Source organism: Zonotrichia albicollis, chromosome 6 (genome assembly GCF_047830755.1).
Source record: "Zonotrichia albicollis isolate bZonAlb1 chromosome 6, bZonAlb1.hap1, whole genome shotgun sequence".
In the NCBI taxonomy this organism is placed as follows: Eukaryota; Metazoa; Chordata; class Aves; order Passeriformes; family Passerellidae; genus Zonotrichia; species Zonotrichia albicollis.
The window spans coordinates 2,962,232-2,980,106 of record NC_133824.1 but is presented as its reverse complement, the minus strand read 5'-3'; the positions used below and the strand labels follow the sequence as shown (position 1 = coordinate 2,980,106).

The following is a 17,875-nucleotide window of genomic DNA, read 5'->3' as shown; positions in this document are numbered from 1 at the left end:
CCTGCATTTCACATGCTGTGCTCTGCTGAAGGAGATTTTCAGCTTTGGTTCTTCCTTTGCCAGTATCTCTGTGGACACAGAAGTGAAGGGGAAGTGCTGACTGCAAAGTCCTTTTTTTGGTAAAGACGCAAAGAATGTGTTCATGGAGTAAGTGCACACCGTTTTAATGGCATAATATTCTTGAAACGAAGTAAGTAGGAGTCAAATTGTTCTGGCACATTTAAGGTTACATTTAGCAAAAATCTTACTGAAATGGAGAATCATTCTTCATGAGAGACAAGTGCTTTTAAACCCAGCTTCTACATGCAATATCCAGCTGAGGGCTAAAAGTGAGCCTGACCCATAGAACCATAGAATTGTCTAGGTTGGGAAGGATCTTCAAAATCAAGTCTAGCTGTTAGCCCAGCACTGCCAGGCCCACCACTAACCCATGTGCTTTAACAGGAGTGGATGTCCCTGGCTCAGTAGCTGTGCTGCAGAAGATGAAGGTGCTGATGGGTGCTGTGGACAGTGCATATGTAAATTGTTCCAGCTGTGGCATATTTCAGCCTCCACCTTGTTAACTCTGTTGCTGTGAGAGTTGCTGGTAGTTGAATAAGGAGATTGTACTGTTGTTCAGATTTTTACTGAAACATTTCATACACCATGGAAAAAGCAATTCTCACTGAACATTGCTTTTCTCTGAAGTCTGATCTGTAGGGCAGTTCAGAGTTGAAGTTGCACCTGTAATAGTAATTTGCTTCAGTGCAAGGTATATAAAACATGCTAGTTCTGACATGGGAGCATTTCATAAGGCTAGGTGGTTGTAAGTGGGTGTGAGGCAGTATTTCACAGGTTTTAAAGTAAAAGTATGATTTCCAGGAAGCTTAAAAGAAGCAGGTGTGCCGCTGTTGCTGAATTTTCCTGAGACTCAGTCACTTGGCTCCCTTAAGGTGCTTTGGAAATCACAGCCAACAAGTTGGAGCTTTCTAAAGATACTGTCTTAAAAACCTCTGTGTAGGATATCATAATTTGTAGTGCTGCAATAGAAATGTACCTTTGTGAGAGGTTTCTTTTCCAGCTTTTTGACCTTTTAGTGGTTTGTGGTTTGGTTTCTTTTCCCTTCTTTTTTTCCCCCCATTAAATCTGCAACTAAGCACTGAAGAATCTAGCAATGACAGCATAAAGGCAACTGCCTGGGACAGGTGTAAGAGAGACACCTTGCTATTAGAATAACATGAATGAGAAATTGAAAGTTTCTAGACTTATTTCAAATGCAGTAGCTGTCTGAGCCTTGTGTTATTCAGACTGGTTTTCAAAGTGTCCCTTCAGTTACATTGAGTACTTGAAAGGCAGGAGAATAGAATTTTCTTTTCTTTGGCATCGTGTTACACCTACAGTGGATCATACTTGCAGATCAGACATTTATAAATTGAATTGGTAAAACTGGAACAGCGTCAACTGAAGAGACAAAGTGCACCTTTGAAACCTAATTAGTTCAGTGAAGACCCCAGGCTGGAAAATCTGGCTCTGTTTTTGTCCCACGGTTGTTCTGACACACCTAAACATGACAAGCAAACGCATCATGGGAAGGGGAGTGGGTTTGGGAGGAATGCTTTGCATATGTTTATCTGTAGCTGGGAACTCAAGTCGTTGCTTTCTTCTGAATCCTTGCAGGTGAAAGTGATGGTGAGGATTTGTTCCTCTCAAGGGACACACGAAACATCTGAATCCATGTCCTTCCTAAAGGTAGACCCACGAAAAAAGCAAATCACATTTTATGATCCAGCAGCGACTGGGCCCTCCAATGCAGGTCACAGAAGAGGTGTTGTTGCTGTCCCAAAGATGTTTGCCTTTGATGCAGTTTTCCCCCAGGATGCTTCACAGGTACTGGAGTCACTCATGTAAAACCTCTTGAGTCTTCTCTTGGCCACTGCATTTGATTGCCTGAGGAGTTCCTTCTGTTTCTGAGGAATTTTATTTGAATGAGTTGCCTTAATGCCTGGAGAAAACATGGTAATTAATAGACAAGTGGGTAAATTCTTACATCTTCTGTTTAGTTGAGATATAAAATTAAGGAAGCATACCTGGGGAGATGGGTCTGCTGATGAAATTACCTTCTTGTGTATTCTCTTGTTAGAGAAAGGCACACAGCCAGCTTGAAATCCAGTTTCCATCCAGCTAGGTTTTAACCCATTTGATGGGACTGAAATAAAGTCCTTCCCCACAGCTTTCAATGGGAAATAAACATGTGCTTAATGTTAAACTAAATGCTGTTAGGAGGAAAGATGAAGCTAATCCTGTTATATTGGAACAGGGAGCTTTAATATTATCTGCACCTTTTCCAGTTTATTTATACTGTGGTTTGGCTGATTATTTTATGTTGATGGTTGTGCTGATGGAGGTGCATGTCTGTCTTTTGGCCTGCAAAAGGGAGCGTTTATTCAGTAGTAGCCTCAGACCTGAAATCTACTACACAGACAGGATGGCTGGTCTTTGAGAGGATTGGGGTCTGCTGTATATTCAGTGAGGTTGCACTCATGGACATCTGATAAGTCCTTCTGTGAAAAATCTTTGGTTCAGAAAATAAAATCCTAGAACAGCTTTCAAAAAGAACTAATACAGCAGCATTTGAAGAACTACACCAAGTCTGAACTGCTGGAAAAAAAATTAGGGTGAAAAATATAGTGTAAGGTGAAAAAAGTCTATTAGTGTTGACAAAATATGATAAGGTCTAGTTCATAATCCCCTCCTCAGATCTTCTCCTAAGGTTTTGTTTAATTTTTTTGGTCCCAGATAGTAGATAAGAAAATATCTATTGAGTCTAAATTCTAGATAAGCACTAAAGATGGGGCATAACTTCCCCCACACATCAGGGCCCAAAGCACAGGTGGCCACATCCAAAAGCTGTTTTTAGATCCTGCATAAGTTCAAGCAGCGTCATTGTGCAGAAGTATGCAATAGTGATCTCAACACAAGTCCAGAACTGGAAGTGAGATTTTCTTACTTGTGCTGCCAGCCCTGCTGCAAGGTGGCTGGTCACAGCCTGCGTGTCTGCTGGTTTTGGCACCAGTCCTTCAGGCTGTTTATCCCTGGTTTGGGATGGATTTTCAGTTCCTTGTGGCAGCCCTGTTGGATGGCCTGTTGTGATGTTTTTGGGTGACGTTGGCCACTGCAGCCCCTTCTGTGGTGGTGTTATTGCTGGAGGGAAGCTTGCTGCCATGCACCTGCAAACACAGCCTTATCATTTCACTGTAGTTACATATTTACAGCAGCCCCCTCCCCTGCCCCCAGTTGCTGTACTTAATAGATCATCTTATTGTGTATTTGAAACCTTCCCTGACGTGGATAAACTGGTTTTAGCACAATCAAGTATTTTAGCAAATTTTCTTTATTGATGATGATGTTTCCACTGGAAGAGGAAAATGTAATACTATGAAATCTTATTCAGGGATCTTAATGCATTTTCTCCAGTATGGATGTCTTTTTAATTCCTCTGAGCACTCCTGAGTAGCTTAATTTCAGTGGAGTTGCTACTGTTACTGAATAGCCTTGGCTAAGCTATTATACCAGCAGGAAGCCTGGTTGGATAGCATTCAGTTTGCTACATTAGTCATAGAATCAATATTCCAAGAGAATAGGTTTAATAGAATTGAAAACTATTTTAGCTGTAGTAGCATATTTTATTATTTTTTGAGATAGCATAGTTACTAAAATAATAGGACTGATGCCATAAAAATGGGGAGAATATTGCGCCTCAAAAATATTGAGTCATTCATTTCATTACAGAAGAACAGTAAAATCCACAGCAGTATATGCTCTTTCACTTATTTGTCTCCAATTTTTCTTTCAGGCTGAGGTATGCTCTGGAACAGTAGCAGAAGTAATCCAGTCTGTTGTGAATGGTGCAGATGGTTGCATATTTTGCTTTGGTCATGTCAAGCTTGGTGAGCTCCCAAATTCGTTACAGTTAATTACTATGTCAGTCTGGTAATTACATGCTGTCAGCTCCTGGAACAATAAACCTGGAGTATATGAATAGATTAGAATTTCTTTTTAATTAGCTTTGCAAACTTATCACGGTTTATTTCTACACTGTGATTGTAAGTTTTAATTTGAAAAGGTAAAATGTAGCATCAGATTAGCTTATTCAGGAGCAAGTTTATGTAGGTGCATTGTGATGAAAATCAAAAGATCAGAGATGTTTTTAACATTAATTTGCTGTGGGTCTGGCTTGCAAAACTTGCAAGCCTAATTGAATAAATAGTAATGGATTATTAATTAAATACTTTGAATTTTTTCATCTGTTCTTTCCCTTATCTGTGCAGCACATGGCATTATGTGTAATGTACCATGATGATATCAGGTAGCAATATGAAGACATACGGCCTTGTACAAGAAAGGTTAATTGTGTTTATGTTTGTCTTTTCATTCTAGGAAAATCTTTTACCATGATTGGGAAAGATAACTCCACACAAAGCCTTGGTATCATCCCCTGTGCAATTTCTTGGCTCTTCAAATTGATCAATGAACGTAAAGAAAAAACTGGAACTCGTTTCTCTATTAGAGTATCTGCTGTAGAGATCAGTGGCAAAGATGAAAACCTTAAGGATTTGTTAGCTGAAGTAGCCACTGGCAGCCTTCAGGATGGCCAGTCTCCTGGGGTTTATCTGAGAGAAGATCCAATATGTGGAACCCAGGTATAATGAATAGCACAACATAGATTTTTCTGAGCCTGACTTTCTTCTACTTTTTATTTCCTTTTATCTGACAACAATTATGACAACTTTTAAGCCAGTAAAAAAAATTTATTGCTTTTAATTTATAAGCTCATCTCCCATGGTGTACATATTTGTTTTTCTTTGTGCCCTGGAGATTTAGCATGTTCAGCAAAAAATAATAAAAAAATGCCCCTGTGCTAATTAGTCATTTTCTTGTTTATATTCAAGCTTCAAAACCAAAGCGAGCTAAGGGCCCCAACAGCAGAGAAAGCTGCCTTTTTCCTTGATGCTGCAATTGCTGCCAGGAGCACCAGCAAGCCTGAATGTGAGGAGGAAGATAGGAGGAATTCACACATGCTCTTTACTCTTCACATATACCAGTATCGCATGGAGAAGAGTGGCAAAGGAGGAAGTATGAATGTTCTTACCTTACTGTTTATTTTTAAATGATGTGGTTTTGCATTAGTTTTAATAATAATTTGCAGTTAACTTAAAAAGAAAAAAATGAACTCTCAAGCCAGTTGAGTCACCTTTAACTTTTGTAGCTGTGACTAATATCTGGTTTCCTTACAATTAAATGTTAATTTAGCCATTAACCCATGCTGTATGCATTATTCTCCTCATTTGAATGCATTTTGAATACCAGGTTTGGCATGAGTCCATGCAAGAACGTGATGTACAACTGTCTTTCCCCTTTTTGTTTTAGTGTCTGGAGGACGCAGTCGTTTGCATCTCATTGATCTGGGGAGCTGTGAAAAAGTGCTGAGCAAGAGCCGAGACGGAGGAGGCTCTCTGTGTCTGTCTCTCTCTGCCCTGGGCAACGTCATTTTGGCCTTAATTAATGGTGCTAAGCATGTGCCATATAAGTAAGTGGATTCTAAGTCTGCATTTTCTTAAATTTGCGGCTGGTGTTACCTGAGAAATGGATTGCATCAACAATTTACTGTTCACCTAATATGAAGTTGAAGTTGAACAATTTACTGTTCACCTAATATGAAGTTGAAGGCAGAGAGGGGTCTGCCTTCTTTTAAGGCCACTCCTACAGATGCACATATCTTTTGTCTGTTTGTCCATATCAACATACACACAGGTTTTCAAATGTTCAGGTAACATGAAATTCTTAGTTAGATGGTCAAAAATGATATATTGGTCTACTGAATTTGGATGAGGTGTTGAGGAGGGTTTGATTATTGAAAAAAGTGGGGGGAAAAATGGCTAAGATGTTTTCTTCTCTCTCTTTGTTTCCTAGATTTGGAATTTCTGGCTGATCTCAGCCAGCTGGACTTAGTGAATAATTGAAACCAAATTTCATAGGATTTTATCCTCTTTTTGGAATTGTAAAAATTGTACTGAAATTTTGGAAAATAATTGAGTATTGATCAAGTATGGTCATCAAAGGTTGTTATTTCTGTGCGTCTTTTTGGATGATACATCTTTTAAATTAAAAAAAAAGACCACCATGTTGCACATTAGTTTAGCAGAAGTGAATGTTTAGGTGTGTTCCTTTGTGGACTGTCTTGTGGACAACAATTTTGTGTCTAACACACCTGTGGGGAGCCCTAGCTTAAACACAACAGCCACATTGTAAGCACCCTTACCAGAACTTGACCTTCAGTCCTTAAATTTAATTGCTGCTTGTCTTAACAACAGCACTAAGTTATAATGCATTATCAATCATGTCATTTCACATATTTATCTAGTGATGCATCTCAAACAGGTGGTTTTTCTTCTTTTCTCTGTATTAGACAGAGAGATATTTTCCTCAGGCTACTTGCTAGGCTTGTGTATGGAGTAAGAGGATGGATGGGTTAGAAGAGGGAAGGGCAGATCCTCAACTTGGTCACCTACTGTGGTTTAGTGACCAGACATGACAGGAGTTCCCTCAGGTTGGAACTGCTCAGGGAGCAGGGAGCTTCCTACTCCAAGGAGCCGTGGGGAAAGATGTCTTGGAGACCAGTGGAAGACAAAATGTCACTTGTCTTGTCAGCTTTACTGTCCACAGTGGAGGCTTTACATCACCAGGAAAGCCTTTGGAGAGAAGTTCTGCTTCCCTTTTGCTGTGTCAGAGCAGACCACAGGTGGCAGAAAGGAAAGTAGATTAGTTGGGGTGACACTTGTATTTCTGATATCTAACATTGTTACGTCCAGTTAGAGATTTCTTACAATTTCTGTTGACTTCTTATATTTCTTATTGTTAAAAGTGTTTGCATAGAACTCACAGAGTGTAACTATCCAGGTACTAAGTCTGTTCAGCTGAAAACACAGCAGTCATGAGCTCTTGGGGTAGTATGACCTAAACCTGAGAAAACTAATTATCAGTCAATTGGTTTACAGTTTTCTAAGCAACAGAATGACTTACCATACTGTAAATACACAGGCAGATAAATTAAAATATTGGTACCTTGGTATGTGTACATTTAGACACATTCTAAGTGTGGTCAATAACAGGAGCATATTTCTTACCTACTCGTACCATGAGTACATGAGAGTGAAAGCACAGCTTGTGGTGTAGAATTCTGCAAAAAAAAGAGGGGGTGGTTTCTCTAAATAATCTAGTTTTTTTTTTTTTTTTTTGCACAGGGACAACAAGTTGACAATGTTGTTGAGGGAATCACTTGGGAATATAAACTGCAGGACTACTATGATTGCACACATTTCTGACTCCCCAGCCAATTATGCAGAGACACTCACAACTGTTCAGCTCGCATCGCGAATCCACCGCATGAGAAAGAAGAAATCCAAGGTTGGTTCACAAACAAGCAGAAATTAATTCATTTGAAAATGAGTTTTCCTAACCTCTCAGTAGGGGAACATGGGATTTCTCGATGGTAGGAAGTAATACAAAATGCATAAAATCTCAGGAGAGGAACTGACAAATGACTTGGCACTGAGCCATCATCCTGCCCCCCATCCTTAATCCTGAAATTCCCTTCTTTTTGTTTCAAACACGTATTCTTTCTTTGCTTACATGTGGAACTATCTCAAAAGCTTCTATCAGTATTAATTGAAAATCAATAGAGGAAGAACAGAAAACTATTGAGGAGAAAGACAATGCATAATATTTAATGGAAATTATCTGAAAAGGTGTGATTGTTATATTATTACTAATACAGTAAAATCTATGTAGCATGTTATTTCAGTTTTCCCTCCCCTCTAATATTTTCCCACTAGATGTAGTTATGATAGTATACACAAAGCACAGATTGTATTGCAATCTGACCTTTTAATCAATTTCTGTATATGTATATGCTTATCTATAAATTGCTACTAATAAATTTACTGTTCCTTGTCATTTGCAGTATGCATCCAGCTCGTCTGGAGGAGAGAGTTCGTGTGAAGAAGGACATGTCCGGAGACCGCCCCATTTGCGACCATTCCACCCACGAACTGTTGCCCTTGACCCTGACCTTCCTGTCCTGAACATATCCAGTGATCCTGACTATTCCTCCAGCAGTGAACAGTCTTGTGATACTGTCATCTATGTTGGTCCCAACGGTGCAGCTTTGTCTGACAGGGAATTGACAGATAATGAAGGTCCACCAGAGTTTGTTCCCATTATCCCATCCCTAAATAAGAAGAGAAACAAAGACAATTCTGCTATTAGTAGGAGTTCTGACAAGGACCATTTCAAATGCAACACTTTTGCTGAACTGCAGGAAAGGTTAGAGTGCATTGATGGAAGTGAGGAACCCATGAAATTTGCTTGTGGAGAAATCTCTGTTGGGTCCAATTGTAGTCCTGTTCCTGGAAGTACAGAAAATGCACAGTCTAAGTTGATAAAGGAGAAAGTATCCTCTCCTTCTGGAGGATTTAAGAAACTAGTTCCACAAGAAACTGCATCTCCCAAAAAAGGATATAACCTTCCTTTCCAGGCTGTTGCACCAAGGGGTGGCAATGGCAACTGTCAAGAAAATAGCACACCTCACTTGAAAGCAGAGCTTTCCAAGCAGCAGAGCAGAGCTGACAACAAAATAATAGACTCTATCCTAGAAGGGGAGAGAGAGACAATCACTGATTCCCTGCAGACTTCAAGGTGTAGCCCTTTGAGGAATCCAGAGCAGAATAAGGGCACAGCTGAGTGTGTCACTAAGGAAAAGTCTTTGTATGTGAAGAGACCCTTGCCAAGCCCAGCGCCTCCCCCTCCACAGCAGAGAGAACACTCCCCAAGCTCCAAAGCTGAGAATTTGGAGCCAGACAATAGCAATGCAGTTCGGACTCCTCCTGTGGGAATGAGCAAACAGATGGGAAACAAACCTGAGCAAAACCCTTTAGGAAGCACATTCCTTGTTGGTAGCAACACCCAGAGTCAGTCAGGTGCGATAGAGGTACACAGCTTCAGGTCAGCATTCAGAGGGAAATGTTTTGATCGGGATATACTGACCACCACAGTGACTTTGCAGCAGCCTGTTGAGCTGAATGGAGAGGATGAGCTTGTTTTCACAGTGGTGGAAGAGCTCTCTATCAGTGGAATTATGGATAATGGGAGACCTTCCAGTATCATTAGCTTTAACAGTGACTGCTCCCTTCAGGCCCTTGCATCGGGTTCGAGGCCGGTCAGTATTATCAGCAGCATAAATGATGAGTTTGATGCTTATACCTCACAGGAGACTTCTACTGGTGTAAATATTGATATTGTTGTGCCCTTTGCTAAGGATCCCTTTACCAGCAGCAGACGTTCCTCCATCAGTTCGTGGCTTAGTGAAGTCAGCATTTGTACAATTGAAAGTGATGGAGCCCAGTCTAGTGACAGTTTTGTCGCACAGTCATCTTACAATTGTAATAAGTCCGAGGAACCCTTCAACTTGGACTCCTCCCATTTATGTGTCCCCCTGAAAAGTGCTCTGAATGACAGCGGATTTTGCTTCTCTGAGCTGGAGAGTGAGAGCTTGAGTTCCAGCAAGCTTTCCTCAGGCATCAGTAAAAGCCCTCAAACCTCTGAAACTACCAAAGCATCTCAGATAAAAAGTGCTTTTTGTGTCACTGATCAGCCAGTAAAAATCAAATTTAGTAATTCTCGTGATGCGCCTGTAATAGAAACAATACATTCTAGTCTTCCTAGGAAAACAAAAACTACCTCTTCTCCAATCCACAATAATACTGTCCTCAGCTATAAAGAGCTGCAGAATCCACATGGTATATTTGAAGATCCTTGGCTGTTACGCACCGATTATCACTTGGAAGCAAAACCTGCAGAGTCGCTGCTGTCTCCAAAACCTCACACGTTTGGTACTGAGAAGCAGCCAGAAAAAGCTGCCCAGGGTTTTGGCACAGCATCCAGGCCAACAAAGTCACAGACTATGCTTGCCTGCTCACAGAGGGTTGTGGATGGTTGTGAAATGGCCTGCAAATCCTCCAGTGGAGCTGCCAAGAAGTCAGAAATTGCGATGAAGATGCCACAGCTGAAGAGAGGAGCCACCACATTGGGAGTGACGCCAGTGTCACACGCTAACAGTACTTTGCCAGAGTGTGTGACCCGAGGGAATTCAGATGCTCCCCTGGCCACTGGCAGCTTGAAATCATCCCTGGGAAAGAAGAACGCACCACAGAAATCAACCATGTTGCCCAGACCAGGTGGGCCAACACCTCCAACACCTCCTGTGCGTAAATCGAGCCTGGAGCAGAAACCTGTTGGTCTGGGTAACGGTGGGGGGAAAGCCTCTGGCCTGGATTTTGCCAGAGCTGCCACGCCAAAGGCTGAAGACGAAGCAGATTTGCGGTTGAAAGCTGGCTCTTACTTTAGTGAAAGCACCAGCTGCAAAATGAACTTGAAGGGTGACCACTCTTTGCCCAAGATGACCTCCAGCTTAAAGGTGAAGGCGTCAAAGAGTGAAACTGTGCACCGATACGGGAGCCACATGTCTCTGGAGAGGTGTGACAGCCTGACATCAGTTGGATCCAAAGCAAGCATGGTGAGGGACAGCGGGAGCACTGGCAGCAGCCGTGCAGGGCGCTCTGTCCCCAGGCTGGGGGTCCCTCCTGTTGCTTCCAGTATGGGTTTACCACTGCCCTTCCCCGCCCCTGCACCTGGTAAAAACAGCCAGGCCAAACCCACAGCTAACCAGAAGGTGCAAGCCAACGGGAGTAAAACCCGGGGCCTTTCTGCCAGTGGGTCAAAGTCTCTCAGCTCCTCTGTGAAGTCCCTGGCACAGCCTGCAGGGAAGGGCTCTGGCCTGGCCCCTGGTGGGAAGGCAGCCCCCCGTTCCGTGCAGCCCGTCAGCGGCAAGCCCGGCCGCGGCACCATCATGGGCACCAAGCAGGCCATGAGGGCGGCCAACAGCCGCGTGAACGAGCTGGTGTCGGGCGGCTCTGCCAAGGCGGGACACTTCCGAGGCTCCACCGACTCTGACAGCGGCAATGACAGCGGCATCAACCTCAGCGACGAGAAGTCGCAGATGCCGGTGCTGCCGTCCCCCTACAGCAAGATCACGGCACCGCGGCGGCCGCAGCGCTACAGCAGCGGGCACGGCAGCGACAACAGCAGCGTGCTGAGCGGGGAGCTGCCACCAGCCATGGGCAGGACGGCTCTCTTCTACCACAGCGGGGGCAGCAGCGGCTATGAGAGCATGATCCGGGACAGCGAGGCCACCGGCAGCGCCTCCTCGGCGCACGACTCCATGAGCGAGAGCGGGATGTCCTCCCCGGGCCGCATGAGGAGCCTTAAATCCCCCAAGAAACGGTCAACAGGTGAGACATGGAGGCGTTTACTGGTGCCAGGTGTTTGTTGGTGTTGCATTGCATCCCGAGTATGGAGGCGTTTTGTGGCATCTCTGACAGAGAGGAGAGGAGGCTTGGAGGGAGCTCAAAGCAGGGAGGTGGACTGGCTGCATGCACTTGTGTGTGCATGTGTATTGCTGTGACAGCAGCTACTTGTCATTTATTTTACTTCAAAGCTGCAGGTGTGACACAGGTGCTGTGGTGCAGAGGGCAGGAGAGGTGTGGGTGCCCCGGGGTGCCGGCAGCCTCCCTGTGAGGGAGGAGGCAGCAGGTGGCTGCTGGCAGGTGGGGGACATTCCTTCCTCCCTCTCTCAGCAGGGCCAGGGTGGCCCAAATAGAAGGGTGTTATGGGTGGGCTGGGAAAAGTGAGGTGCTGGCTGAGTGCTGATAAGTTTTTGTGAGGATCAAGTGAGTGATCCTGGAAAACTGGTGAGAGGAGGGCAGTGAGGAGAGGAGGAGCTCAGCTGCTAGGTGTCTGTGAGAGAATGCCAGGGAGACAGGCTAGGACTGTAATTTAGAAACAAAGGAATTGGCTGGGAGGGGAGAAAAGTGTTTGTGAATTAATGAGGATTGCTAAATGTGCATTAGATTACCCAAAGGTAAGGCTTAGAGCAGTAGGGTGTGTGTGTAAGATGCAGTGACTCTTAGGTGAATGCTACTAGCTAAGCCCAACACTATTGTATTGCACTCTAATAGTATTTATATTAAGAAGTTTTAGGCTGTGTGTGTGGATACTATACACAGTAGGAAACTGACTGAGTTGCTTGGAAGAGGCAACTCTGGCTCCCTGTGTCTGACCACACCATGTAAAGGTGGGCATATGGGGGCCAGGTCCCCTTTCCTTCCCTCTGGTGCCTTTTCTTATTGCTCTCACTGCTGGTGCTCATGTAAGTGTAGCTGCAGTCCAAGTGCATTTGTAGTCAGCTTCAAAATCTGGCTCATGTGGTTGGTGTTACAGCGTTCATTTCTCAGATCTAGGTTGAGATCCTGGGGTATTGTAATGAACCAATGGCAACGAGTGCCATGTACATCATGACCAGCAGCCTCCTTCAGCAGCCTGGACATACTGACTGCTGGAAATACAGTAGGAACTAATATCAGCAATGTGCTGGGTCTGAACTTCTGGTTGGTACGTGGCAATTACTGCAATCCCTGTAGATACCCACGAGGCTCAGTTCTGCAGTAAAACCAAATGAATGAAGTTGATCTCAAGGGTATTTCTGGTCAAGGAAGCTGAGTTGCTTCAGCAAGTGATAAATCATTTTGGAAACTTAGTGTAACATTTGCTGCTCTTCTCTTTCCATAGCATATCTGCCTCTTAAACCTTTCCCACAAATCAATATTAACAGCTGTGTAAGTTGCACACATATTGAGAAGGCATTACCCACTGATGGATTTGTATTTGTTTTTGCCCCAGGAAATACTTATAAAGTCTTTAAAAATGACAAACTATTTCTTTTTCCAGTTGTAATTGCTCTATATCAGTAAATTATGTATTACTTTTTTGGAGTGCTGTAGACTTTGAGAAAATAATGTGTTTTATGCATGAAATGCGGCTTGCCAGGAAGTGCATCAGATATTTCTTACGAGAAATGTTTGGTTCAGACCTATTATTGTTCTAAAAAAATTGTAATCTTAGCTCATTATTAGATATTCTTGGAGTGACTTGTGTAACACCAGACTGTGTTGGAGTCTCTGGATTTAAGGACACATCCTACTCCCATGTATGTCGCTGTAAACCTGTCTCCTTATCCTGTAATGGAGAAATTGTGTTGACCCTGGCTTGTACAGTGGAAGGAGATAAAGTTTGCTTGCTTATTGCATGTTTGACCACATCTGTTTGGTGTCCTCCTCAGAGGGATCTCCTGTCAGCAGTTACAGGGTCAGGGTTGCAGTGTGTGGCTTTGTCCAACAGGACTGCAGTGCTGTTTCAGGCTGAACAGATTGGGGTTGTGAGAATAGTTTTGTAGAAGTGGAATCAAGGCTTCCCCTTTTGAAAACATTCCCCTTTTGTTCTTGTTACTTAGAAATCAGCAAGGATACAATTAAGAATGAGAGATGTTTTTCTTAAGAATATGTAAAGCAGGTAACTTTTGGGATATCAGTGGAGGTGTTTTGCTTTGGGGGTGCCTGCTGGGATTTTGTCTTCATTTGATTTCGTGTTGGAGTTCATGACAGGGCTTATCTGACAGCCTTGATTTGTGCTTACATCTCCTGTAGAGGTCTTAGCCCAGAAGTTATTTTGGCAGCATTGTCCTTTGAGCAGAGCTGCCTTGTCTGTTTGATGTGTTCCCTTATGAGAATCTTCACCTCTGAGTTATTTTTTAATAAGAGGAGGCAATTAACTACTTAATTTATTGTCACCAGTCACCTAAAGCCAGCTTAAATTTACTGCTGCCTTGTGTCATTTCAGCTTGTTTCTGGTGGCCTTCAGCCCTCCTTTTAAGGATTAGGCTGCAGACTTGTTAATGTTGCCTGAGCAGCTCTATGCATGTACTCATGCTTGAGTCATGTACTGTAAAGGTCGGATTTTTAGAGAACAGTAAGAGAATAATCACAAAAAATGCTGGGCACTAGAGTGCCAACTCTTGCAATCAAAAGCATCAGCATTTCTGAAGGATATGTCAGTCTCTGCTTCATGAAACTTGAACCCTAGCAGAAGGATAATGGAGCAGTAGGATTTTCTTGGAAAATCCTGAGAGCATTCTATTGAAGGCTCCCAGAATTGGTGAGTTTTGTTATGCACTGAGCTTCTGGGTGCTGGTGCAAAGGTGTGAGATGTCTCAGCATTAGAGGAGCTCAAGTTGCAGCTTGGTTAATGCCTTCTGGATGCCTCTCAATCCCACAGAATCACTGAAAACTGATGGTATTTAGCACCCTAAAATAGCAGTTGGTTCTGGAGGGAACTGTTCGAGCTTTGCAAAGATGTAGGGCAGTGACAGGGATCTTAGGTAGCCTTGCTTGGCTTTAAGTGGCGGAGCAGAAGATTTCCAGATAAGTAAGTCATTATCAGTATTAGTTTTAGATTATTCACTATCTCACTGCCTTTGCAAGGTAATGAATACCATTGTAGTCCACCAAAGAAAAATCAATCCAGGAGAAATATTTCTGCAAGGAGAGAATAAAGAACTGATGTTCAGACATCTGCTTTGGGAGAGGAACTGCTGTTGCTCCCATCTGGGAAGCAAGTGAAACCTACTTTGTCAAGGCAGTAACTCAGTTAGCAGCCTGAGGGTATTTTACTAAAAGGAAAAGATCAAGAAAAGCATTTCTTCCTAAGTATACTGAGAACCTAGATCTTTCTTTAATCCACTGCAGGATGTTCTGCAGTGTGTTAGTCTCCTGGAGCCTGAGGAATGTTTGTTTTTGTGTTTTAGGTCTCCAGCGTCGCAGACTGATTCCTGCACCATTGCCAGATGCTGCATCCTTAGGAAGAAAACCCAGTGTCACTGGCCAATGGGTTGATCTGCCACCTTTGCCAGGCACTTTGAAAGAGCCATTTGAAATTAAAGTTTATGAGATTGATGATGTGGAACGATTACAGCGACACAGACAAGAGGAAACTGAGGTCAGCACATATTTTACAGCTGTAGACAACTTAAATTACAATATACAGACAAACTCCTTGCTTGAATGCCAGAATGGTGTTCAGGAAATTGAGTGCAATTAAAGTACTATAATTATTAATTTTACAATTCATATGTTGGGGTGCCCTTAACACAGAAAATGAAAATTATTACTGTCTAAAATTAATTGTGTCTAACATGAGTGATGGTGTAAATGGAAGTTCCCAGTGAATACATTATGAGAAGACTTCATAATCCCAGCCTGGCTGGTGGAACCTTACAGCCTCCCTCAACCATAGGGTCATTAACTCTTTTTGTAAATGATAGGATTCTATTAAATCAGGGATATACTGAGTTTGACTTACTTGTAATTGGAAAACACTTCAGCTAATTCTATTTTAGAGACCAGAATTCTATGTTCTACTGATGCCTCTTTCCCCTTTCTTTTGTAAAGCCTTTCCAGGATGTTGAGAAGGTAGGAATACTTTTTAGAAAATAAGAATTCATGTTTTAGTATTAAGTTTAACTCTCACATTATCATTAGGCTGTGTTTATCATTTTCACTACTGGAAAAAGAATTATCTACAAACAGTAGTAACTTCAGAATGTATTAAGAGATGTTTGCTATTTCAGAGAAGTGCAACAAATGCTCAAGTGATGTAGCTTGCAGTTCCTCTAGATTAGAATCCATTAATGTAAACTTCAAATCAAAAGACCCCCCAAAAACCCATAAAAACACCACCAACCTCACAACCAAATAAAACAACCCACCTGCTCAATCTTGAGTAGTGAGCTGGGAACAATTTTTGTCAGACTGTTATGGGCTGGCTCACAACAGGAAAATTCATGGAATGGTCTTTCTGTGTCTTAAAAGGGTCTGATGTATTTCCATACCAAGCTGAAGATACTGGAGAGGCGCCAGCAGAGAATCAGAGAAATAAAGGCAAAGCACGAAATTTTGAAGGAAGAGTTGGAAGAGACAAAGTGCAGGTTGATGATGGATCCAAATAAGTGGAAAGAAGACTGTAAGTATTTTGCAAAAACAGGAGTATGATCAACCTCTAACAGAATTGCAGCATGTCAGCAGTCCCACTGAAGAACTTAATCACTTGCTAAGATATTTTGCTGAATTGAGTCCTAAAATACTCTGTGACTCAATCTGTGTTTCTCTAATATGCTATTTGAACAAAAAAACCCCATCTAAACAAACCAGAAGAAAACATTTAAATGGTGCCATTAATATTAAATGTTATTTTTATTATTCTTTTATTGTTCTTCTTTCCAAAGAAGGAAAAAATCTTTCCATATATCCATGTTATATCTGGGAAACTGAGGCATGAGATTTGTTCCCAGACTGAGTGTTGTGCATAACTGAAGCCTCAAGATAGAGCTTTGTATCTGCTGAACAAAGTGGGGGAAAAAAGTCTTAGTTCAAGAGAAACTAAATTTTACTCTTCCACGTTGGCTGCTTTGTGATAGAATAACGTTTCGTGATAAGCTGTTTCTCTTACTCAGTACTTTTTTTGTCTGACAGTTGAAGTGGATCCTGATCTTGATAAGGAGTCGCAGGAGTACCTGGAGGCACTGGAACAAGTGACAGAGGAGCTGGAGCAGTGCGTTAACCTGTGCAAGTCACACATCATGATAGTGACGTGTTTCGACATCGGGATAAGCGATGCGCAGAATGCGGTGCGGGAGGTGGAGGTTTGAGGAGAGGTTTCTCAAGGGACTGAGGGAAGTGAGCCTGGGACGTCTGACATGAAGAAGTAAAAGGATAAAGTAGCTGGGAAGTGAAGGAGGAAAGGTGAAGACTGAAAAGCAACAATGAATGTTGTAAGAGAAAGAAACAGCTGAGGAGGGGGGAATGTTCATAAATCATTTGGTGCCTCAATGTGACCTGAGCTGTACAAAGGTAAAAGTAGGAACAAGTATTGCTTCTACCAGAGGGAAGTGAAGAAATTTAGTACAAACCCTGATTTTAATTAACGAACAAACAAACATGAAATGGAAGTGCCTTTAAAGTTCATTTGATTTTCATTTTTGTATTTGGTGCTACAATTAAAGCCAGCAAACCTAAGCAGACCACAAAATGTATTCCTACGAAATATTTTATACTGTATAGTGTATTTATGACTATATGTAAAAACAAACGACATTGTAGCAAAAGCAATAAGTAAATTATGTTTTCATACCTGAACTTGCCTTCTTGTTTCATAGAAAAGCTGTTTTATGTAGCAGAATTAAAATTGTATTATAATTGTTTTCTTGGTTAGGGTTCAAGATATTTTTATGAACATTTATCTATTGAGAAGGAGTATTATGGCATTTTGAAATGATTGTTTTACCTTCAGGTTTTGTATTATTACTTTTCCAGATCAAAATAAATGTTTGTTTTCCATTTTATATATACATATATAGATATATATTAACTGCTTACCTACTTCCTTGGTTACTAACCTCACTTTTCACAGACCTGGTCTTTTTTGGAGTCGTAAACTTAATGTGAGGAAGTCTACAAAGGGCACTGTGGTTTGTTTTGGTTTTCTTTTTTCCTCTCTGACTGCAGGAATTGAGAATTATGTTTATTACCAAAACCATAAAACAAGCAAAAAAAAAAAAAAAAGGAGCAAAAAGTTTTTGTAAATGTTAAGTTAGGTCCATATTTTTATATAGTTTTGACTATAAATATAGCATTTGCATTTTGAACTTTTAAGACAAATAGTATATCTTTTTACAGTTTTTCTAAGGAAGGCAAACCCTCAGGATCAAGTTTATACATGCTGCATGAGATTTGTGCTTTTTTGAAGGAGGCCACTTAAGTGTGGAAACTATTGATAAATTGTTGCCAAACAAATACTTTTGAAAAGGATTAATAGTGTATGTAATACCACATTT

The 17,875-nt window shown here is 41.8% G+C and overlaps 1 protein-coding gene across 7 annotated transcripts in view; it reads left to right on the top strand.

Moving 5' to 3' along the window:
• The window catches only part of KIF26A (kinesin family member 26A), a 97,688-nt gene extending 80,071 nt beyond the window's left edge, over positions 1 to 17,617 (top strand). For 5 of the 7 annotated variants that reach the window (XM_074542278.1, XM_074542281.1, XM_074542280.1 and 2 more), the window contains 11 exons: positions 1,657 to 1,866; positions 3,833 to 3,926; positions 4,417 to 4,679; positions 4,929 to 5,112; positions 5,407 to 5,566; positions 7,281 to 7,443; positions 8,000 to 11,384; positions 14,792 to 14,982; positions 15,435 to 15,455; positions 15,855 to 16,005; positions 16,515 to 17,617. In XM_074542278.1, the coding sequence (XP_074398379.1) occupies positions 1,657 to 1,866; positions 3,833 to 3,926; positions 4,417 to 4,679; positions 4,929 to 5,112; positions 5,407 to 5,566; positions 7,281 to 7,443; positions 8,000 to 11,384; positions 14,792 to 14,982; positions 15,435 to 15,455; positions 15,855 to 16,005; positions 16,515 to 16,690 (4,998 nt within the window). In that variant the 3' untranslated portion in view covers positions 16,691 to 17,617. The remainder of the gene's footprint in view (positions 1 to 1,656; positions 1,867 to 3,832; positions 3,927 to 4,416; positions 4,680 to 4,928; positions 5,113 to 5,406; positions 5,567 to 7,280; positions 7,444 to 7,999; positions 11,385 to 14,791; positions 14,983 to 15,434; positions 15,456 to 15,854; positions 16,006 to 16,514) is intronic. The other 2 variants (XM_074542279.1, XM_074542282.1) reach the window with 1 other exon arrangement.
• The last annotated feature ends 258 nt before the right edge of the window (positions 17,618 to 17,875 follow it).